This window comes from Sebastes fasciatus, chromosome 14 (genome assembly GCF_043250625.1).
Source record: "Sebastes fasciatus isolate fSebFas1 chromosome 14, fSebFas1.pri, whole genome shotgun sequence".
Lineage (NCBI taxonomy): Eukaryota > Metazoa > Chordata > Actinopteri > Perciformes > Sebastidae > Sebastes > Sebastes fasciatus.
Window position 1 is genome coordinate 4,403,012 of NC_133808.1, and position 23,873 is coordinate 4,426,884.

General features: G+C 46.1%; 1 protein-coding gene across 1 annotated transcript in view; it reads left to right on the forward strand.

The window, feature by feature from the left end:
• efnb2a (ephrin-B2a) overlaps positions 1-23,873 on the forward strand; it is a 28,542-nt gene that overhangs the window by 1,404 nt on the left and 3,265 nt on the right. The window contains exons 3-5 of the mRNA XM_074658215.1: positions 12,214-12,494; positions 21,727-21,819; positions 23,055-23,165. Coding sequence (XP_074514316.1) covers positions 12,214-12,494; positions 21,727-21,819; positions 23,055-23,165 — 485 coding nt within the window. The remainder of the gene's footprint in view (positions 1-12,213; positions 12,495-21,726; positions 21,820-23,054; positions 23,166-23,873) is intronic.

The following is a 23,873-nucleotide window of genomic DNA, read 5'->3' on the forward strand; positions in this document are numbered from 1 at the left end:
CTGCAGCTTCATATATTTGAGCTGAGTTTGGGTTTTATTATACTGAGAAGCATCGGGGTTATTATAACCACGAGGATAATACGCACAAAAAAATGATAATAAAGCCATCACCCAAAACACCTGTCAGCATAAAGGAGGACTGGATTTAGCTCTCTGCTCGTTGCTTTACTGCTCAACAAGCTAGATTTACTGGTTGTGTCTGGTCGCCGTTGGGGAATATTTACGCGCAGCGGACGCAAAGATCGAGGCCCGCTCGGCCGTGCGTTATGGTGCCACAGTATACCCGCCAGTAGAGTTTGTGTGATTCATCTATTATTTGTTGTTTTATTAGCACATTTCCTCAGGAGTTATTCAGCTTATGTGGCTCATTTCTGGTTCTTCGAACTAAAAAAAAAAATTTCGAAGGTAACTTTTACGCACCTCTTCCTGTAATAACTTGTGCGTATTCTAATTCCTATCTGACTGGAAACAGGTCCGAATCAATTAAAAAACAGCAGACCTTTGAAGCTCTATTGAGCTCATTAGCAGGCCCGTTTTATTCCCTCCCAGTTGTGTTTTCACGGGATCAAATATTGGATGTTATTTTTAGCCTCCGTAATGAAGATAATATTAATGAATCCTTGTTGTTCCCCTAAAAAAACACGCCGAGGCGGAGGAGGCTTCACGGTGGAGAGCTGCTGGGACGCTGCTCCGCTCCTCCTCCACCGGGCCTCTGATGCCTCTGGTGAGGCTATGCTGCGGGTTTACAGCACGTTTGGTTGGAAATTATGAAATAATAAAGAATCGAGCAATGAGCTTAAAAATCTTTAGGGGGCGGATTATGCTGGAAATATGGTTTGATGAGACGACAACTTTTACCAGACCGTCGTGCGCCTCCAGCCCTCATGCATGTTCTCAAACCAGCAGCACAGCCGCGTCCTGAGCCTCTCAGGAGCCTGGATGGAACCGCGGCACAGCGGCAGAGCTCAGTGCGTTTGGATCTACAATTTCAGGCTGTCCCAAAACCATATACTTATGTGTATGTTTTTAAAAAAATAGTTCATTATGACCACTATGATTGTTAAGAAATATGATGAGGGGCCCCAGAACACCTATTTGTCGCTCACATCCACCAAATCTAAAATAATCTAGTCCCTCCATCTGCCTCCTAAATATTCATACAGGCCAAGAAAGGCGGTTAAAGTCTTTTCTGCAGATAAAAAGGTGTCTTTTCCTCCTCCTCCTCTCCACCCTGGTCTCAGTGGTCTCAGCCCGGTGGGGGGTGCCTCTCTTTGTGGCCGTTTGGTCACGGCCGAACTCCAACTCGTTCAATAATTCAGCTTTTGGGCTCCAGTGCAGACAGAAAGACCCTCTAGACCCCCTCTGGTCTCCTCTCTTGGCTTCCCCCTCACTCTAATACACGCAATGGAGACGCCATGACGCTCCTACAGGTGTCTATTGATAAGTGCCCGGACGTGGACGTTATAACCTCGGGCCTTGTGTGTGTGTGTGTGTCTCTCTTGTGCCCGTGTATATTCCAGTGGATGTGGATGTGGAGAGAGAGGATTTGCTGCTGCTCTGGTGTTCTATATGCAGCACTGCTCGGCCTTTCTAGCCTCTTTGACTGCCACGGCCATCTGTGCGTCCCAACGCGCCTGAATCACACTGTGCGCGCAATGACGCACTCATTTATACTTGTACCTCATTTTAAGACAGAGGGCGCAGAGAACACGAGGTTTTATAAAGGTTATTATGGGTTGAGGTTGCCCTTTGCACACCTATATTCCAGCCCCATGACACCGTGCTGCTGCTGTGTGTGTGTGTGTGATATAAAGTGAGTTATATAGTGCCATTTGATGACCATTTGGCTTTATTATAGAGAGATGGTGAGGATAAAACACCCCCACCCTGACATGGTTTTTAGCAGCAAACACTTGCATGAATCTGATGGTGTGGAGAGATTTTTTTTAGTGTGATGCCAACACTGCTCAGGATATTTCAATATCATGCTATATGTATAGACTTCACTTTGCATCCTGGCAAAAGCCTTTCTTTCTTTTCTATATAGGGATCACCCTCAACAAGTCATTTTTGTGCTTTCCTCACAGAGCCAGAACATGAAACCTGCTCCATCTTTGGAGCTGCTTCTTGCAAATTAGTCTGTCATTTCACTTGGCGCCTCACTTTTGATTTTTAAAAAGCAGGGGACAGAACAAAAAAACTAAAAAAAGAAAAGAAGGAGAATGTGTCCTGCCCTCAGAGCAAGTATAGGCCTCGAGGCTGGCCACAAATGCAGCAACGGGCATTCCGTGGAATTAGTGTGTGCATGTGCGCATTCTTTGCGTTGTGTCTGGGTGAAGAGTTCAGAGGTAAAAGGCCACAGAGTGATATCACTGTATGGCCTGCTCACCTCTGGCTTTTTTCAGGTTAACACCACCTTTGTGCGTCGCCATCCCTCTTTTTTCGGAGCCGAGCCAGAACAATAACTAGTTCAAGTTCTCTGAAATGAACTCTTTCATTTAAACTGAACACATTTAGACTTTCTTATTGATTCTCCTTATTACTCCTTATTACCAAAGGAGGAGATGTTGATGAGGAAGAGCAGACGAGTTCAAGTTTAAGATCATTTACCTCACAGCTAATGTCTGATGAATGTGTATTATCTCCCTTTTTCACAGCTCGTTTGAAAGTCCTCATGCCCAGTGTGTGTCAGTTATTCCTCCTCGGTAACAGAGCACCCCGAAGCGTGAATATCTTTATGCAGCAGGTCAGCAATATGCTCAACAGCCCGAGTTGTCCCTGCCTCTGCGTCTCTCTTTTTAGTTTGTTAGTCCTCCTCTTTGACTATTCAAGGAAGGATGAATGTTAGAAATGTGAAGGCTGCGGGCCAGTCTAATGCCTTTGTGTGTGTAGGCCGGGGGAGAGGATAAAGAAACAGCCAGCCTCTCTCTCTCTCTCTCTCTCTCTCTGTGTACTAAGTGTGTGTGCATCTAAAAAAAAAAAATAAATCCCTCCACAGGGCCCACGGCTGTGTCGATTAAACCTTATTGTTGTTTGCGCTTTACTACTTTACTGCCCTTATGCATGAACCTACTGAGAAAAAAAAAACTAGAGAATGACCCCACCACCTCCTCCTCCTCCCAACAATCTCCCCAACACACACACACACACACACACACACACACACACACACACACACACACACACACACACACATAGACACATCACACCTCCTTCTTCTGGTAATCCATTTTGTAGTTGGGAGGGAGAAACAAAAGAGAGGCCTGCTTTACATGGTTTATGTAAAAGGAGCGCTCCCTCTCCTCCACTGCAGTTCATTAAGAGATTACATAGAAGCCCAAAGGCCCTTTGTGACCGGGCAGCGACGGGGGCACCTCTGTGGGTCCTTTTGTGAATGTAGGGGGTTAGAGAGAGAGGGCGAAGGGGGGGAGGAGGTGGGTCATAGAGATGCAGGTCCATCATGAATGACTGACGAGGCCTTGTGCTGAATGTCTTAGCCGAGACCTCCCTCATCCTCCCCGACTATCCCTCCTTCCATATCCCCCGCCGTGCCTCTAATTTAGCCTTTTCCTCGTCTTCCCCGAGCTGAGAGACAGAGAGAGAGAGGAAGATCAGTTGCTTTAATTTAGCTACATCGATCAGCAGAGAGAGGGTGAGGGGGAAAATGGAAGGAAATGAAATGTTGGACACAGAGTTCACAGTGCCGGGGTTACAGAGGGCGACGTAGCTTTTTTAATGATTACCGCCAAGAGAGAAAAAGTTGATGATTAAGATTGTGTAATAAAAGAACAGGGAGAGAGTTGAGAGAGAAGTGAAACAGAGAGGGAGAGCAGATAGTGTCGGGGGCCCCTTGGGGCGTGGAGGGTAATTACGTCTAGGCCCGCTCAGAACCCATAGGCCCTGGATTACTGGATGAAAGGGAGCAGACAGAACCAGAGAGAGAAGGACGAGGAGGTGGTGGGGGGGGACAGACAGGGCGACAGGCGGCGTAAAGACCTCTGTCCTCTCGGCCGACAGAGGGCGAAAGCCGGGGCGTTGCGAAGAATGGCGGCTGGATTAACCCCTCACTACGCCCCGGCTTGGCCCCCCTCCCCTTTTGTCTGCCCTGCCTTAATGAATCCTTTGCGTTGCAGCTGCAGATTCGGAGTCAAACAGTTGCTCTTGATCTGCGGTAAATATTCAGCCTCCCCTCGTCGCACTTTGTTTTCTCATAACTTCGGGGCCACAGGAAGAGAACGGAGGGGAGATTGGGACTGCAGGGATTACACCGGGGCTCTGTTTTGTGACACACACAAATCCAGTGGTTTAAATAGAAAGTCTGAAAGAGAGACGAGGGGGGTGGGACTGAAGGGGGTTATTATATGGAGATGTGCAGTGACAGGAGGACACAGGGAAACACAGAGAGAGAAGGCAGAGGAGACCAACAGACGAGAGATCTTACTTTTTTTATTCTGTTTTTGTTACTGGCGACAGATGCAGTGGTCATAACCTCAGGAAGTAGCTCTGCAGTCCTCCTCCTCTTTTCCTTTTGCCCCCAACACTTCCTCCGTGCTCCACAAACCCCTCCACACACACACACTAAAAAAGACACCAAACTTAAAGGTGGTTAGAAGAGAAAAACAGATGTCACATGGTAAATACACTTTCAAGTCTCCAGGACTTACCCACAGTATCAGCCGGGGTTTTGTCACGTACGTGGAAAGAGACACAAGCACCCTCCTCAACACTCAAATTCACAGCTCCATATTTCACAAAAGATAATTTCATGCGTAAATCATGTTCCACAGCCGTCACAAAGGCAGCCATGGACGTCCACTAAAGAGCACAATCGCAGGCACACAAGTCATTCCTTTAAACCCTTTTTTTTTTCCAAGAGGGGCTTTTTGTTAGAAGAAAATTGCAGCTGTCTAATTTTTTTTGCCGTTTCATTATAAAAACCCTCAGGATTATTAAAAGCTCCTTTATTTCTAACTCTGACAGAGACGTGGGGATTGTGAGGAGAGAGTTCAGGCACCTGTGGCTGTTCTCACCTTCCCACCAAACAGGCCTGACGGAGCGGTTGGTTAGAGATGAGAGGAACGACAGTTTGTCGGTAGGGGAAGTGGAGGAGGGATAGATAGATAGAGGGAGAAGGAGGAGGAGGAGGAGGAGGAAGAGTGCTGCTGTATACGTCTCCCTGTTTGCTTTCTGTCCGTCTTTTTCTCCCTCCTGTGATTATACAGTATATTCTGCAGGAGTACACTGTTGTACCCTTGTTGTTCGGAAGGACAAAATAAGCATGACGTGACAGAAAACTGTCAGTGATTTGCATTATTTTTTTAATCTATTGATAATTTTTTTCAAGTAACTGATGAATTATTGAGCCCGTAAAATAGTTAAAAATGCCCATTCGACATTCACACAGCCTAAAGTGACGTCTTCAAATGTCTTGATTTGTCCGCAGATTTTACAATAATTATTATATAAAACAGACTAAAGCAGCAAATCCTCACAATAGGAACCTCAACAATTAATCGTTTATAAAAAATCGACCTGGTCAACTAATCGATTTATCGACTACAGTGCTACTAACATGAAGTTTTCTTACTCTAAAATATTATAATAATCCGTCAACATATTCACATTGTTTTCTTTTAAATTAGAAAGAACCAGCTGTTGCTACTTTGTTTTGTGTTTCTCTTTACAGACACAAGTCATTACATAGAAGAGCTTCAGTTACTAATATTAGTCCGGTCCAGTGTACTCAGCAGATATTTTACTTTTAGAGATCTCTCAAGCAGAACGACTGTTTTTGTTTGATTGTGATGAATGAGTTGATGGCACAAGAGGCTGTGAGAGCGGTGACACATCATCATGTTGTGTAAGCGTTCAGTTTTATTCTCTGCTGTATTAATATTATTTATTAAAATGACCACAGTGACCAAAAGGAAAGAGTTACTCTATCTAATATGTGTATTACATTTTCATATTTATGTCACTTTTTCAAGTTCTTCACACTGCTAGCATCCTGAACAGTGGCCGTTAAAGGGTTACCTGTATTTTTATAAGGCGACTAACTATAAACATGACTACAAGTAAAATGAATGTCTCTCCAATTGTTACCGTTGTGATTTAATAGCCTTTTAATGCGTTTCATCTCCAGACTAGAGCTCCAGACCTCTGGGCTTTGTGGTTCAGGATATATTTATGGTGGTGGTGGGGGGGGGGGGGGTCTTACTAAAGAAGGGCCTTTAAGGGGGACAGGAGGGGTGAAGGGTGAAGTGTGCCTTAAAGAAGGGTTGGGGGTTGGGGGTCAAATGCATTTACAATCATGAGATGGCGGGGCATTATTTGTTTCCCTCCCTCCCTCCCTTTATTCATCCAGCTCTCTATGCAGTAACTGCAGCAAGGCTCAGGCCCGGCCCGTCTGTGTGTGTGTGTGTGTGTGTGTGTGTGACCCGCTGTACCTGGTGTTCGGTTCTAATGTCTGCCGTTGGGCCAGGTGTCTGGTATCTGACACACACATTCACCCATCGCAACACGCAGCGATGGGCAGGGGGAGACAGAGCAGGGAGGGAGGGAGAAAGGGAGGGAGGAGCAGAACTAATGAATGAGTGTCCAACTTGACAATCTCCCCGTCTCCATCTCTTCCCTTCCTTTTGTGTTTTCTCTCCGAGACAATCCAGAATAGCTCATATTTGCCCTCAATCAGCCTCTTGGCAGCGTCTCTTTAAAGCCACAGTCAAACACTTTTGCTCTTCTTTGTCAGCATTTATTGAATGCCTTTCATTATACGGCACTTTGCTGTAAATCAGCTGGCTGAAATACAAGAGTGTAATGGAGAGGATGGTGTGTGTGTTATTAGGCTCGTCGTGTCTGCCCCTGGCTAAGGCAGATCTCTATTTTGAATTGTAAAAAGCAGTGAAAGAGCAGGATACAGCCATTGTGGTGCCATGTCTCATATTCATATGTTTGGATGTGAGAGGAACGGTGACAGAAAGAGAGGAGAACGTTTCCTTTAGCTATTGAATGTGTGTGTGTGTGTGTGTGTGTGTGTTTGTGTGTGTGTGTAGGTTTAGTCATGTTTGATCTCGCCCAATTCCTGCAGAGATAGCATTCAATGCTAGCAGAGCAGGAGCTCCGACACCCTGTTTGATAGTATTGTCAGAAGGGTGTTGGTGAAATTTGTCATCAGAAAAGATCAGAAATGATTCACCTGATCACCGTGTGTGCATGTGTGTACAGTAGGTGTGGGCCTGTGCCTGTGTGTGTGTGTGTGTGTGTGTGTGTGGGTTGTGACAGTGACATTTATAGGTTTTCTGCTTTAGGGAGTTACAAATATTTCTTTATGAAAAACAAAACCAGTATTCAGCGCAGCGTAACCACCCTTAAAATCCCAAACGTTGTTTGTGTACAGGTAAACAAGGTATGGATTTGTGTATTTTTAACGTTACACAGAGCACTGTTTCCCCCCGTGGCTTCAGCCTTCATGCTAATCCAAGCTAAACCTAGTCCTGACTTTAGCTTTAAAGGCACAGGAGAACCAGGACCAGGACTGAGCGGGGCGGGGTGAGGCGGACTGTAAGCCAGGGTCGGCGCCACAGTATTAGGGGCATTTTTTCACCTCATATAGACTTTATTAAGTGTATATTTAACATTATCATGTTTCATGAAAGAAGTAAATTGACAGAGAGGCGTATACATACTGCCACTTTATGCGCACAGGCTCGCACGGATGCATACACATGCTGTTATGTCCACAAAATCAGGTTATAAACTAACACCGTGTCCTAACTGGATGAGAGCGTCCGACTGTCGCGCCGCATCGCACATCGGACGCTCTCTGTCCGCAGTGAATCCGTTAAATCGTCACTTCTGTTACGTCATGTACACAAACCACGTACATATCAGCTGTGAGCACCATATCAGACTGGAGCTGGAGACGTAACCGATCTAAAGATGGGTTAGTTGTTATCTTCCTACGTTTGTAGCCTACTTTTTAAACAGAAAACACATATTGTGATATTTACTGGAAATAACACAAGATATAGCCAAGAGCAAGTAGGTTGTTATTTATCGATCTTTTCCAGCCAGCTGCCACCTTATTATGGTATTTGTAGTGAAATGAGGAGGTTATGGAGGCTACAGATAACTCCTCAGGCACGCCCTGCGTCTTGCTCGTGCCAGAGTCAAAATGTGCACACACACGGGTGCCGAGATAAACAGGCAGTTAAACAACACATTAATCTAACAGTCTGACTGATTACTTCATAACAACAATTTAAGTTAATAAAGACTAAATGTGGATGTTTCACTCACCAGTTGTAGTCCCTGCTCAGCCTGCTGTATACCGTAACATTAGTCCATTGTTTTATTCCACGTAGTGACGGGGTCTCATAGTTGTCTCTGTGTGTTCGTGTTTTATTTGAACCATTAGTGAGGTGGAGGTTATATTTGTTGACAGGTAGCTCATAATAAAGTTTCACTAGTGAACGCTACGCATATGACTGCGAGCGTCAATGCCTGTGCTAAAAAGTGAAAGTAATCAAGTTCATATTTTCATTTACATCCAGGACAACTGACCCGGTTTTCTCGGCTCATTTTATCTAAACTAATCAGCCGTTCCTCTCAGTGGGAGCGACAGAAAAAATAGGAACAAGGTGTCCGACAGAAGTTCAGACAAAAAGTTGCGCTGCGCTGTGCAGCACCGTGTTGCTCGCGGCCAGTTAAGACACTCCAATAGAAACCAATGTAATCAAGCCCATCAAGTACATGTCCTAGTTGTTTCCTAAATGCAAAACTATCACTGTTTTGTGCTTTATTTTTCATTGCAGTGTTAAGTCCTTCCATTACTAAACTGTATGACTTCATTTTACTTATAGCCTTGCTGTTATTTCATTTGAGTTTTTTTGTCAGGAGAGAATTCAGCTGAGGGGGCACAGTGACTTTTTTGGACGGGCCTGGACCCCCAAGGTCCGTCTAAAGAGACTCTGGTGCTCTGAAATACTACCGCTTTTGTCCACAGGGACCGCCAAAGTCAACACAAAATGACAGTTCCTGGTAGTAGCTTTAAGCAACCAGACTGGTATCAGAATCCCACATTGGATCCTGACTATAGCTGAGCATGATGGGAGCAGGTGATGAGAACGCAGAGCTGCAGATACAGGGACGTGCTGTTGTGTTGTCATTATGGAAGTACTGAAGCACTTCTAGATTAACCCCTTTGGCTGAATAATGGCCACCACAAGCTACACTACACTACACACACACACGCTAACATGCACATGCACAGACGTTTAAAATAAGTACATGCATGCATGCTTTCACCCCTGTATAAACACACATGCCCACTTGCACGCATGAATGAATGCTTGCAACCATGCACACAGGGTTAATGCACACACCTACAGCTCCACAGTGTTAGTCTAGAAGTGAAGCCCCCCCCCCCACCACGGCTTTTCTAAGGACCTTTCCTCTCTCTCTCTCTCTGTGTGCTCCACTTCTCCCCCTCACACACACACACACAGATGATAAGATGATGCCAGATGGCGCTGCGATGCATACACATACATACCCGTCCTCTCCATCTCTCTCTCTCTCTCTCTCTCTCTCTCCCTGTGTCCGTCCGTCACTGGACACACTGTACCACCGCTGAGTGTGTCCCCAGGGGGCAGAAAAAATATTCGCTCGGCCTAGTTAGCCGCTGCGTGTGCACGTGCGGGGCTCGTGCGCGTGTGTATCTGCTCGCGCACGAGGTCACGCCGCAAGCGAAGACGATGATGCATGCTGTTGGAGGAGGAAGGAGAAATAATGTATGTGTCTGTATCCGTACGTTTGAAAGACAAAGAGTGTGTGTGTGTGTGAGACAGAGATAGAGAGAAGAAGAAGAAGAAAAAGGCTTTCTGTGAGAGCCAGCAGCCAGTATGTTTATATATAAAACTGATTGTGCGTTGAATCCCCCCCCACACACACACACACACACTTGCTATTTCATTTAGTGCTCTTTGTTAATTATGAATCGACTGTGCCTTGCCACCCGTCCCCTGTGTGAAGGCTCCCCTGCCGCCCTGCGGTGGCGGTCTTTGTAGTCGGTGTAGAGCAGCGTAGACGCTGGAGCTCAGAGTGTGCTGCTGCTGGAGCTCTCATTGCTTTGGTAATGAGAACATCTTAGGCTCTCATGTGCTTTCTTTCTTCCAGGAAAAGACGTCAAAGTTCACTTGGGAGATGCCGGGGCTGCCCACACTGTATTTACAGTATATATATATACGTTTTACATACATGTATAGGGTGGAGCAGGTTAGCGAGGGGAAGACAAAAGATCAGGAAACGATTATCACAAGTCCATTTTGATAACTCATCTTCGAGCAAGAGCGTCAAACATTTGCTGGTTCCAGCTTCTTCAATCGCGCCTTTCTCTCATTTATAGAATTATATAAAGGAGATTGAATTTGAGCTGTTTGTCAGACTGAATGAATTCTTAAATAATTCATCTAACGTTTCATTCCCAATAGGGCTGCAACTATCAAATGCTTTTATTATCAATTAATCTGCTGGTTATTTTTTTGTCGATTAACCAGTTTGTTTTTTGTAAAATGTCACAATGGTCAAAAGTCCAAGGTGATGTCATCAGATGTCCTGTTTTTTAGGGCTTTGTTTTAATGCCGCTAATTAAAACTAAACTAGAACTAGGAAACTAGAAAGAATCCATCGGTACCAACCATATTATATTAGCTTGTCGGCGAGGAAAAACTGTCATGGTCATTTTCAAAGGGGTCCCTTGACCTCTGACCTCCAGATGAAAATGGGTTCTATGGGTACCCACGAGTCTCCCCTTTACAGACATGCCCACTTTATGATAATCACATGCAGTTTGGGGCAAGTCATAGTCAAGTCAGCACACTGACACACTGACAGCTGTTGTTGCCTGTTGGGCTGCAGTTTGCCATGTTATGATTTGAGCATATTGTTTTATGCTAAATGCAGTACCTGTGAGGGTTTCTGGACAATATCTGTCATTGTTTTGTGTTGTTAACTGATTTCCAATAATAAATATATACATACATTTGTATAAAGCAGCATATTCGCCCACTCCCATGTTGATAAGAGTATTAAATATTTGACAAATCTCCCTTTAAGGTAAATTTTTTAACAGATAAAAAATGTGTGATTAATTTGCAATTAAATATTTTAATTGATTGACAGCCCTACTTGTTTTATCTGACCGACTGTCTGAAACCTGGAAAGATATTCATCAGTTTATTATCATATAAAACAAAAGCTGCAACAAATCCTCACAGTGGGTAATGTTTGGTATAATGTGCTTGAAAAATGACAATTACTCGATTATTAAAATATTTTCCAGACACACGTGCACAGAACCACAAGTACATATGATCAACACATTAAACCTAAACGGCCCCACTAGACGTTCCCATCATTTGCAGTAGTGAGCAATGCATTCCTGTCTATTTACTTGCGCCGGTGTTCACAATGTTGCCATAAAAAAGCCTCCAGGGCATCCATGGTTAACATTTCAAATTGTATTCAAGCGTGGGGCAAATTGGTTTAGCAGATAAATACGAGGTTTCACCTCACGACTCAAGCTCCAACTGTGAACGTGTGTGTGTGAGAACGCGTGCAATCACAGGAATGCTGCGGGGGCTCTCAGTACTCGGAGACTAAATGGCAACATTATTTTACTTTTGGGAAGAATTTAGGGAAATTCAACTGCACTCCCAGACAAAGCCCTCCGGCTCTCTCTTGTCTATCTGTGTGAACGTTCCTGTTGTTGTGATTTTTTGCCTCACCAAGCTGGGCTTTTTATTGTTTTTTAATTTTCTGTTTTGTATGCCAACGCTGTTCTGCCATTTCCCCTGGCATCCGTCGCCCTTCTCCTCATTTATCCGGTTCATTATTCTCTCTTTCCATCGCTGAAGAAAAAGCTGTGATTTTATCTTCAGATATGGGGTCACTTTGCACCACATGCACACGCACACACACACACAGCCATCACACATTCCATTATCCTTCATCATGTAAAATTAATGGGCCCAATCAGTAATTACCTCATCAATAATTAAGCCGACTTCTCTTTTCTTTTTTTTTTTGAAAGATATGGAGAGGCTCAATGGCAAACACTCCAATCCACAATGCATAATGAATCATCCGTTTTTCTGCAGCTAACTAATGTCCTCTGTCTCTTGTTTCCCCCCGCCTCCCTCCGTCTCCTTTCAGATTCGTGCCAGGCCAAGGCGTGGTATTGTACCCCCAGATCGGGGATAAGTTGGACATTGTGTGCCCCCGCGTGGACGGGGCGAGCGATACCGTGGAGTATTACAAGGTATACATGGTGCCTAGGGAGCAGCTGGAGAGCTGCACCATCACCAAGGCCGACACGCCGCTGCTCAACTGCGTGAAGCCCGACCAGGACGTCAAGTTCACCCTCAAGTTTCAGGAGTTCAGCCCCAACCTATGGGGCCTGGAGTTCTTCAGGGGGAGAGACTACTACATCATCTGTAAGTACATGTCGCTTCCTGAAGGGGGGGGGGGGGGGGGGGGGGGTCAGAAAAACAACCTTAAAGGGGACATGTCATGCTCATCTTCAGGTTCATACTTGTATTTTGTATTTTCTACTAGAACATGTTTACATGCTTTAATGTTAAAAAAAACTTTATTTTCCTCAGACTGTCTGTCTGAATATACCTGTATTCACCCTCTGTCTGAAACGCTCCGTTTTAGTGCATTTCAGCCGAATGGCAACGGAATTGTGTTGCTAGGAAAGAGCTTGAGTCCATGTTTACATCCTGTCAGCTGATGTCATTCACATACGCTGCAACAGGAAATAAACTGGGACACAGTTAGTATGTTTACGTTTAAATCTGTGAAATGGTCTAAATATTGTAGATTTGTGACATCACAAATGGACAGAAATCCTAACGGCTTGTTTCAAATCCACAAGTTCTGAATACGGGCTGTGTGTATTTCTCCATGGATTGAGGATTTTGATACTTTCACAGTATTTATATAGCACTTAAACCTGCTTTATAATATAAAAGACATGAACATCTCACTTTTTACAATATGGGACCTTCAAACAGTTGGGCAAGGTTGGAGAACCAGCTGTTGGTGACATACCTTGTATTTATGGGTCCAGTTTGTTGTGTGGTTGTGCATTCCACTCATTCTAGCCAATAACTGGTCAAACAGAGGTGGTGGATTACCATGCTGACATTAATTTGGGCTATCATCCTTTCAAGACAGATCAGTCAGTTGCTCGTACTTTGCAATATTGCATTCACTGTTGCTGTGAATGCCAGTTCATACACCTTCCTTAGCTGCTGTTGATGGACATTCTGAGATATATAGGAAATATATATCACAAATATATGTCACAGATTGAGGCTATCCACAGGATGAGTACTATCCTTTTATAATGAGCACATAAGTAAACATTGAGATCCATTTGAAGTCGTGCTAAAAGTCCATTCAAAGGAGTCTGTAGTGTTTCTCCCCATGGGATTAGCTTCTTGTATAAATCAAGCCTCTAGCAAGTTTCAAATGAAAAGATGGGAATCTTGAAGCCCGACCATTCAAAGTTGTGTGTAAATCTCAGCGATGAGTAGTTGTTATGTTTAATGACCTCAGTATCCTTAAACAGCATCTGAAGCCCCCTCATCCCACTCCTTTCTGACGTACGCCTTTACACGCCACACTCTGAACAAGCCTCCTGAACCCTTACAGGTCCTTTAGCTGTGACACCTTTGGTTGGCAGCTCGTATCTACTACAGAACCCCCCCCTCCCCTCCAGTCTCATGGTACAGGTGTGGCCACTCCGCTTTTTGCTGACCGCCCGTAATGCGCTAACGCCATCCTGGGAGGAAGTTCTGATGGGGTTTAGCGACGGCCCCCTGGTTTGAAACATGGGAGGTGGACTGAACCATCTGCGTGGTGCTGATGGGGGGGTGCGCCGCAGATAGGACCATCTGTGAGGCTCTGCCACCGCCATCTGTGAGCTGTCACAGTAGGGGAAGGCCATATTTCTGACTGAGTAGAAGGAAGGGGAAGGGGGAAGAAAGGAGAGTCGAAGAGAGAGGAGGAACGATGAGCAGGAAATACGGCTTCTTGTCCTATTGAGGGAGAAAGAAGTTGAATTTTTGCAGGTCAATACAACTAATTGTACCGTGCCGTATATATGAATCCCACTTTAAACTGCCTGCGGTAGCCGAGTCCTGCAAATTTCAGTGTTCCTCTCTGAGCTCCACAGTACCCAGAGGTCCTGCGGAGAGATCTGTCAAACAGCTGTTTCAGAAAAACAGGTTCACCGAGACATTATGCTCAATCGCTTCTACTTAAGGTAGTTTAAAACCAAACAGGCAACAGTGGCTGCTCTGTCGCTAATGTGTCATAGCTGCAGGATATTTGCGTGGCGGGGCACGTCTCGCTGTGCTCGAGTCTAACTGCTACTTTTGTGGTCTTGCAGGTGAGACGTGTTGTTAGCGGCTTAATTGCTTGACAATGGCTCGTGGGCAAAATGACACTTCATGGGGCTACCTGACTGGTGGGGGGGCTGCACACATAAATACACCTGTGCAAGCATGCACGAGCATCCACACACACACACACACACAGAGAAGCCGAACAAACTATTAGATGTGGCTTGTGTGTGTGTACTCAAAGACTACAAAGGCTTCTGACTGAAGAAGCGCAGACGCGAACCTCCCCCCCCCTCGCCTCCCCTCGCCTCCCTCCACCCAAACGCTGCAGTTAATTATTGATGAGCCGATGCTAATGTTTACTTACCCTGGTTCTCCCGGTGCTCTGCCTGCGCTCCTGCCCGCTGAACGGGATCACACCGTGGTGGATCAGAATCAGAGAAGACGTGGTTGAGTTCAGTTTGATGCAGAATACAGATAAGAACGTGCAGCATAGACCATCAGGTTACATGTCGAGGTACATGGGGTTTGGAGAGACGGGCGGATAGTTACATTCCTGTGACACGTTGTACATGCTGGTAATGCACGCATACACACACATGTTCTCCCTCAGGAGGCTGGAGCTGCAGCTTGAGGCAGCTTCTCTGTGCACACACAGCTGTACCGGTACATCACCCATGTGACGACAAACAACAGCGACATCAGTCCTCTTCACTCGATCTTTATATCTAGAATACTTACTTCTGTGCGTGGCTCTCCATCACAGCCTGAGCAGATGAGAATATTCAATTTCCCCATCGCCTCGCGTTAAAAAACCCTCCTCTTCATCAGCCTGCCGAGTCGACAAGTTGGAACAGAAAGAGCGATGGGAAAGTTCAATTCGGAACTTTATAAAAAGACGGGTTGGAAAAATCCAATTTTGCAGTTCTTGCAAATTCCCTTTTCCACCGACATCTCCACTCCCCCCACCACCCCACTTCTTCCTACCGCCGCCATCCCGCCTCCCTTCACAGCTACCCAAAATGCTAATGTGTAGCCTAAAGAGGGGAGAGAGGGAGCTGTTTCTCCATTGGAGTGTGTCACGTTTTCGCTGTTAATTGCCTCTTCTTGGCTAGCTCTGGCCTCGCAGTTCTGCAGCTTCAACAGCCCACTGCAGTTGCATTGCGGCGCTACGTTGTGTGTACTGTTCCTTTTTTTGTTGTTGAATCGGCCGCTTGGAGAAGCTCCAGCTTTGCATGGGTAAACACCAGGAGTAAAGCACAAACAAACACACACACACACACACACACAACGAGAGAGACAGAATGAGAGAAATGCGCAGAGGTGTGCGTAGGTGGAATCAGACTCATGGTTGTTTTTTACCTTGCCGTGTCGGAGTGAGCCGATGTGTGAATCTTTTGCCTGTGGGCAGAACTGCGTGTGTCTGTGTGTGTCGGGTGGAAGAAGCGGTGGGAACTGCTAGATGCACTCAGGGCTTGATTTGCCCTTCGTAAGCTCTACGTGAGAGCATCTCCATCTCATTTGTGCCTGCGCGAGCGTGTGTGTGTGTCCGACCCCGCCTTCCCCTCAGCGGCGCCGTCCAAGATCCGTCGGAGTGTGACACCGCCTCAGAAAAGTTCACCGCGAGGATTTCATTAGTCTTTTGGAGTGAGCACTCGATACGTAATTAATTAACCGGCGTTTAATCCTCCATTTCTTCTCACAATTGCCAAGGCCCCCACATCAATGCTACGGATCTGAGTCTCAACCAATTGGATTAGCGCTGCCTTGTGTTGAGTATTGTGCCAAGGCTAGACCTAGATTAGATGGGAATGCTTGCACCCCCCCCTCCCTCCCTTCCCACCCCACTATGACATCAGGCATCAGCATTTGACTGTCTCATCCTGTACTATCCTGCAGCTAAGACAGGCAGCAATGAAATAATAAAAAGGATCTGTGTGTGTAAGTCTGTGTGTTAGTGTGTGTTACACGGTCTCGTTCGTGTGTGTCTGTGAATTTGCAAACTGCTCGCGTGCGTAGAAGGGGCTGCTGCATATCTGCAGATTTTCTGTCTCATCGCCCACATGTGGGCATGTTTGTGTTTTTATGTGCATGCACATGTGTATGTGTGTACTTCCGTGTGCCTTTTTTTTTTTTTTAAAGTGGCAGCGCACAATGCTGCTCCAGTTGGGAGCAGATGAGTTTGATGTGATCGTTTGCGGCAGCATGGCCTGCAGCCGAGAACGTAGTGAGCTGGATGATTTCATGAGCTAAAGAGGGGAGAGAGAGAGAGGGGAGGAGAGAGAGAGAGATGAATGAGGAGAGAAAGGGGGGCTGAAAGAATGACGAAAGCGAAAGAGAGCTAACGAGAGAGTGAGAGAAGGAGGGAACATAGAGAGAGAGAGAGGAGAGAAATAGAGCCAATGGGAATAGGGGCATAAGAAGAGACAGAGCGAGAGGGATGATGAGCTAAAGAGGGCAGAAGAAGGACAAGGCTGAATTTACAGTCAGAGCAGACATGCACAGGGAAATTTCATCAAGACTTTAATCACCCTTTGCCTCAGTCACAACAGAAAATAGTCCCGTCACCTCCCCGCTACTCTGACTGTCGTCTGAGTCTAACATGAATCTAACATTCCTCTCATTAAATTTGATGTGAATTTAAAATGCGCTTTCAGGTTCTTGTCTGATTTGTCTGATTGAAACTATCAGTTCTTTATTCACCCCAATACATCCAGGTTCATGGGATTAGATTGGTGGTGACATTATTATCACATTATGATAATGGCAGACAGGTTTATTCAGTCAATGCTGCTATGTGTCTGCGTGGCTAAAAATGTGGATTTTTAGCCACAACTCTCAGTTGAAGTGTGCTTTTTGCACTCCAAATTGTAATTAAAACCACTTATCGCTGCTCTAATAATTGAGCGTTAACTTAAAGTTAAATGGATTTAAATAATGGATTTAAGATGTTTGTGTTTTCAGAGAGCACGGTGGTGATTGGTAGTGGTGGTTATTAGACAGCTTTGGGTATTTGGGGTGACCCAGCTTTGCCCTGGCCTGTTTCTGAGGGGTCACCGGGGTCCCTAAACGCAGAGGCGCCCCCTGTCACGGGTGATTAGGGCGCACGGTGGTGACGGGCATTAACCAGCCCGTAACCCCGGCACTGTGATGATGGCTTCACGCTCCACGGCAACCGGGCGGATGGCAATTTACGCTCGGCATTTAGATCATCGCCGCCTTTGTATCTCTTTTTCTCCTCTACATCCTCGCTCTGTCCATCCGTTCATTCTTTAATTCTCTTGCTGCGTGCAATACACTCTCTCTCCCTTCCTATCTGTCTCTCTGAGATGCCTCTTCAGTCTCTTGTTGCCATGCCTTTGCCCTGTTCCATTATGAGTGGCCAAGCATTGTCTTTTTGCAGCAGTGCATTGTGTAGTAATTATACCCACAGAATTGAACAATGTTAGCGAAGCAGCTTTCAACGTGTAGTTTTTTCAGCTTTACGAGGTTTGATACTGGACTACAGATAGTTCCTTATTTTAACTCAGAGTAGGACTATTTCTAAAAATCTTAAATCTTAAAAATGGCATAAAAAATTACATTAAGTTGTCTCTCTTTATATTAAATGAACATATGCTTACAGCTAATCAAAATTACAAAAATGTTATCAACCACTAACACCACTCTTGGACTGTTAGCTAAACTAGCCTACCATATGTTAGGCTACTGTGAAACTAGCTCTTTGACTGTTACGTTAGCTAAACTACCACATGCTGCTCTGAAACTAGCTCTAAATGCTAGCCCAGTCATCTGTAGTTGGAGTTTTTTCTTGCTGTTTGCTAGTTTACATCAGGAGAAAGAAGGAAACGGAGCTTTATCAGTCTTTATCTGGATTGCAGCTCACAATTGACTGTCTCGTTAAACACTGGGTGATTTTCACTCTCTTGATTTGATAAACAGGAGAAAATTAAGTTAAGGAGGGTAGATTAAGTTAAGGAGGGTGGGGGGGTAGGGTGACTCGTGATGTGTTTACGACGCGGGGGTGGGATTGTGGTTGGAGTGTTGCGTCGCATGCTAGCGCTAATTTTACAGGTGGCTCTCTAACAGACAGACACACAGGCAGACACTCAAAGTGAGGACACTTCTTCTTTCACACACTTCTACTATTTGTTTGAGACTACATGCCACTTGTGTGCAGTTGAAGGCGTGTGTGTGTATGTGCGTGCGCGTGCTGGAACATTTTTTACAGACCCACTCAAGCTGTCACTTTGGTCTCAAGCGGTAGTTTGTCACAGCCGGTGAGTGATTTTTCCTGATGGCCTTTTTCCCCTGTTGCGGAGCCTGTTTTTGCATTTGTGTGTGTGTGTGTGTATGTGACGGTGTGAATATGTGTGTGTATGGGACCAGTCTTCTTCAGCCCAAAACCCCATCTTAACCACATCGCCAGTTCGACAGCAGTGAGAAAATAGACTCTGTAATTCACAGTCGAGACGGAGTGAACGGTGAAGGAAAATCAGATGTAGCGTTTCCCCTTTTTCCTTCTTGTTTCTCTCTCGTTGTTTGTCTGCAGAAGGTCACGCACAAGCTGAAGTAGTGGGTTAATCTTTCTCACTAGTTTTTCTCCTTTTTCCTTCTTGTACTCCCCCGCCTCTCTCTCTCTCTCTTTCCCCCCCTTCCCTGCCCGTGAGTCTTATCTGGTTTGCTGTAATGCCAGGTAGTTGCTGACTAAATCCATTTGTGAGGGTCTTGTATGAACCAGGTCTATCCCACCCCCCCCATCCCCTCTTCCGCCACCGTGTTCCCCCGGGCCCAGCATTACGGATTAGCTGGTTAACTCTAGCCAGCTAGTCTGTCAGCCGGTCCAGCCTGGCCTCGTCTGGCTGGGCCGAGGAGGGCCAAGTCATTCAGCCAGCCTTAGCCGATTCAACAATCACATTCTGTTTAAATCCAAGTCAGGCTTGCCGGGGACTGCAGCTTTGGCATAGTGAGTGTGTGTTTTACTCCGCATTTAAAGGGGAAGAAGAATTTAAAGTTTAAAATGACTCCAGATTGAAGGAGGTTTTTTTTTCTGTCTTCTTTTTAAATGTCAAGGAAATGTTGCGGCCAAGTTAAAAAAAGATCTGTTTTCGGAGGCTTGACGAGGAGATTCTGTGTTGTTTTTTTTTAGCTTCAGCGTAGATGAATGTTGATGTGCTAATGGGGCAAAGGGAAAGAAGACGGGGAGAAGGGAGGAGAGAACGTAGATACAAGTGGCAGACCTAAATACACCTTCTGTGTGTGAACTCTGCACAAACACACCGCATCATGCCAATCACTACAAAGTAAACAGTGGTTAATGGCATCCTGCTGCAGGATTGTAAAAATTCATGTGTGTTATGCTAACAGGTTTATGAAATGAACACACACGCGCACGCACACACACACGGGCACAGGAGCACAAGCCTTTAAGGAGCTTTGTCTGTAATGTGCTTTTCGGTCTCCACCGGAAAGCCATAGGTCAGCTAGAGAAGGAGACAGGGGGAGAGAGAGGAGGCGAGATGGAGGGAGGGAGGGAGGGAGCGAGTCCTTGTTAACATGCTCTTTGTGTCCGCTCCCATCACCGTCTTATTGAAGCAAGGGGATTCGGATCAAAATGATTGGTAGCTGGGAGGGTGGAAAAGGAAGAGAGAAAAAAAGAAAAGGGACGACTGGGAGGAGGAGAGAGAAAGCGGCAGACTATGCAGAGCTTCATTTTTCAAAAGCTATTTCAATTGGGATCTCAGCACCTGCCTTTCAATTCCCCTTGCAGTTGATGGAACAGCTTCGAGTGCAGCAGCAGCAGGAACTGGGGACACGTTGAGGTGGCGTCGGGGAGAGGGTCGCCGGGTGGGTTCAGTGGGTAAAAGGGGTTTAAGGGGAAGAAGGTAGCGGCTTGCAGGGTGGCCGCCCCAGAGAGGAGGAAACTGGGGATGATGGGGTGTTGTTCAAGGGAGGGGAAAGAGGAGGAGAGGCTGGAGAGGAAGCGGAGGGGAGGGGGTCTCGGCATAGTGAATGCGGGCCACCGCGCGCTGGCGGGAAGCCAAGCTGCTAAGCCCTGGCAGCTCGTTAGCCTCTGTGTTACTGACCTGATAGACCACAAGCCCTACTACCCCCCACCCTCCCTTCTTGCCCGTTCCCTGCCCCTCTCATCATCTAGCTGCAGTTCCCGCCAGCAGCCTCCGGGGGCAGCGCAGATAAAAGCAGAGAGGCGGAATGGCAGCTTAATGGGCGTCCAGCTGACTGAGCGTCAGCGAGGCAGCCTTTGCATTTAGTCTGTGTGTTTGTGTGTGTGTGTGGGCCACACATCTGTACAAGTTTGACACAAGTTTGACACAAGTAGAGCTTTCTTTTTATCCGAAGTGCAGTTTTCCCACTTTGAAAAAGGCCTCGCAGCATCTGCTTACAGGGCCCGTTTTGTTCCTCCTGTCACAAGTGGGACGTCTTGCACCGCCCCTCCAGATTCCTCTCCCAACATCTGCTGCTGTCCCTTAAACACAGTGTTTAGCGGTGCACTTCTGTTTTCTCCTGTGTTTAAATGTTTTTTTTAGATCCTTTAAGCTCTTTTCATCTAAGGGCCATTGAGGTATTTATCACCTCCCTCTGTTCCCTTAATTTCACTGCCTCTCCTGGAAAAGTGCCTTATTTTTTTAAGTACTTTCTCATCCCCTCCTGTTTACATCCCCTGAATATCTTTTTTCATGTTGTCAGCAGGCCTCTCCTTCTTCTTTAAGCCTGGCAGCCAGTTTGGCTTTTAGATCTGAAGCATTTGAGGGCTTTTAAAATCCAAAAAGTGTGTTCTTTAATAACCGGCTACCTCTCTCTGGAGTGTCGTTAGTGCTAATGCACGATAAGCCGCTGAATTTTCCCGCGGCTTGCCAAGATGGCCGCTGTCATGGCAGTCGTCGTTGTTTCCCCTCTCTCGGTCTCTCTCCCCTCTCCACACCTCCCTTAACTGCCTCCTTCATGAGGCCCATCAGCACAGTTAGAGGTATTACAGTCACAATTACTCACGTTAATTGACTTTGGGGATGTGAGATATTCCGCCGGAGCGGTAGCGTCTGAGGTGATGAACAGGTGAATTGTGATTTTATTAAAGGGGATATGACTCATATCCTTCCTCGGCGGAAGGCTTTCAGCGCCTCTGTTGTCTTTGGGAACTGGCTGTTTTTCTGAGATAGTCTTAAGGCATATACGGCAAACACAATTTCCTCAACACATCCCTTCTGTAGCAGAGGCTCTCAGTGACAGCTAATTCTAACCGTGTCCCTCTCTCTCTCTCTCTCTCTCTCTCTCTCTCTGCCTCTGCCTGCTGTAGCTACATCTAACGGCACCATGGAGGGCCTCGACAACCAGGAGGGGGGAGTGTGCAAGACCAAGTCCATGAAGATAATCATGAAAGTGGGACAAAGTGAGTATTGTATTATTGAATTACGGGCCGTGAGTGCCTGCAGGCATGAGCAGGCACCCACAATGCAGCGCCAGTACATACGTACTCTGAAAATGTCCTAATAAGGTCACAGGAGGCTGTGCAGCATACAGCTCCATCGTCTCCATGACACCTGGGGGCTGCGAGGGGGCAGGAGATGTAATCTAGCGGAAGCCTAATGCGCTGAAAAATACACACACACACATTCGCACACTGTTGTGTACGCTTGCATGCACACTGGAAGCATCTGCTGTTATACACTCTTTCAACTAGAAGGCTTTCTACACATGCAAATCTAGTTTAGAGGCACACAAACAACATAATTCTCACGAGTCATGACCCTGTATGTGTCACACACACACTGTCCACACTGAGTGGGCATTCTGCACACTGCATCCAGAGCACACATGCACAGTCAACCTATTCTTGATTACAGCGATAATTATTCATAAATCAGCTGCCCCGGCGGCCGCCCAGAGTGGTCATTTTCTGGGGGTCGGCCCTCTCTCGTCGACACCGGCTCCTGTTGTTATTGAGAATCTGAGGTCAGGGAATTAATTGAAGCCGCCACACTCGGGAGGTAGAAAAGAACAGGTGCCGAACAGACCTGGAAATTGCTCGTGCCGCTTAATAGTACTGAAAATCAGCGAAGCAAAGAGTTGCTTACAAGTCAGTGGCTTTATTAAATGAAATGTACTATTTTGGTATGGTGTGTATATACTAATACTAGTGATTCTAACAGCAGATGCTCGGTGAATGACTTAGCGTGACTGCGTCGGAGTCTGCTCAGCATTAGAACCACCACACATACACTGACAGACATGTTGGCAGCATTCAGAACCAAATGGACCCGCTACAGAACCAAAAACAACCATTAGCCGCTCCTTATGGTTGATTACAGCCATTTCTGGGTCGTGAAGATGCTTTTATGTGGATCTAGCTGAAGATAATGTGGCTGCTTCACTCTTGAAGCATGTAGAGGTTCAGATTTTGGTATTTTGGTTTGGTTTTTTTGTATGAAAATGCCTCTCTGTGTTTCCCCGGTAGTCGCATGTAGGTTTGTTGTTGAGACGAAACACCACCAGTTAACCTACACACGACAACAGGAATGGAAATTCCCCCAAAATCTGAACCCATCCCCTTACCATGAGCATCAACAACACAGACTCCCCAACAAAGAATCCCCCATTAATGCTCATTCATCTTCATTTTTTCAGATCCCTCTGATCCTATTTCACCCAAAGACAACCCCACCAGAGTACCCTACCCCCCCAAGCACTCCGATGGCAAGGAGACCTACAACCCCAACGACGTGCTGGAGAAACCAGGTGAGATCACCCACTCACAGCTTAAAATCCCGGGAAATTGGTAATTGCGTCGAGGATTTATCGAAACAACTTGGCATTTGGGGCGGGCGATTGTTCGGCCAGCTAAGAGCAGATAGCGCTAAGTATGCGTGTGTGTGTGTGTGTGTGTGTGTGTGTGTGTGTGTGTGTGTTTGCAAGAGTCCCTGAGTTGTGCGTGTGAAAGTGAAGGAAAGAAAGGTCAGCGATTCATCAGCCAGTAATTGAATGTTGCCCATAAAACCGATAGGCATCTCCGGCCTCTCAAGGACTTAGAAGGTATCTCCACGTTGGCCCCATTCCAGCCTTAACCCGCCGCTTCAAGTGACATTTTCAGGAAAATGATCTGATCGCTGTCTGCCATCTTTTTAACGACCTCTTCTTAGTACAGACACGCACTTGTTTCTGCGCCGAACCACAACTCAGACGGCTACGTGCGGACCTGCTCTTATCTCTAGCTATTATATTGCAGTTAAAAATCTCCCAAGAAAATCAGACCGGCAATTTCCGCAGCGAGCGGTGTTGAGAAAAAAGAAACAGGAAGGGCCCAAGAACAAAAACAAGCTGACCTATATTAACAGTCCTCCAGTCCCCGAACCCCCCCAACCCCACCCCATCCCAACTAACAACGTGTCCTGGCTCATTGAGGGCCAACTTCACCTGACTCTTTATGTTTCTGACGTTGCACATGCA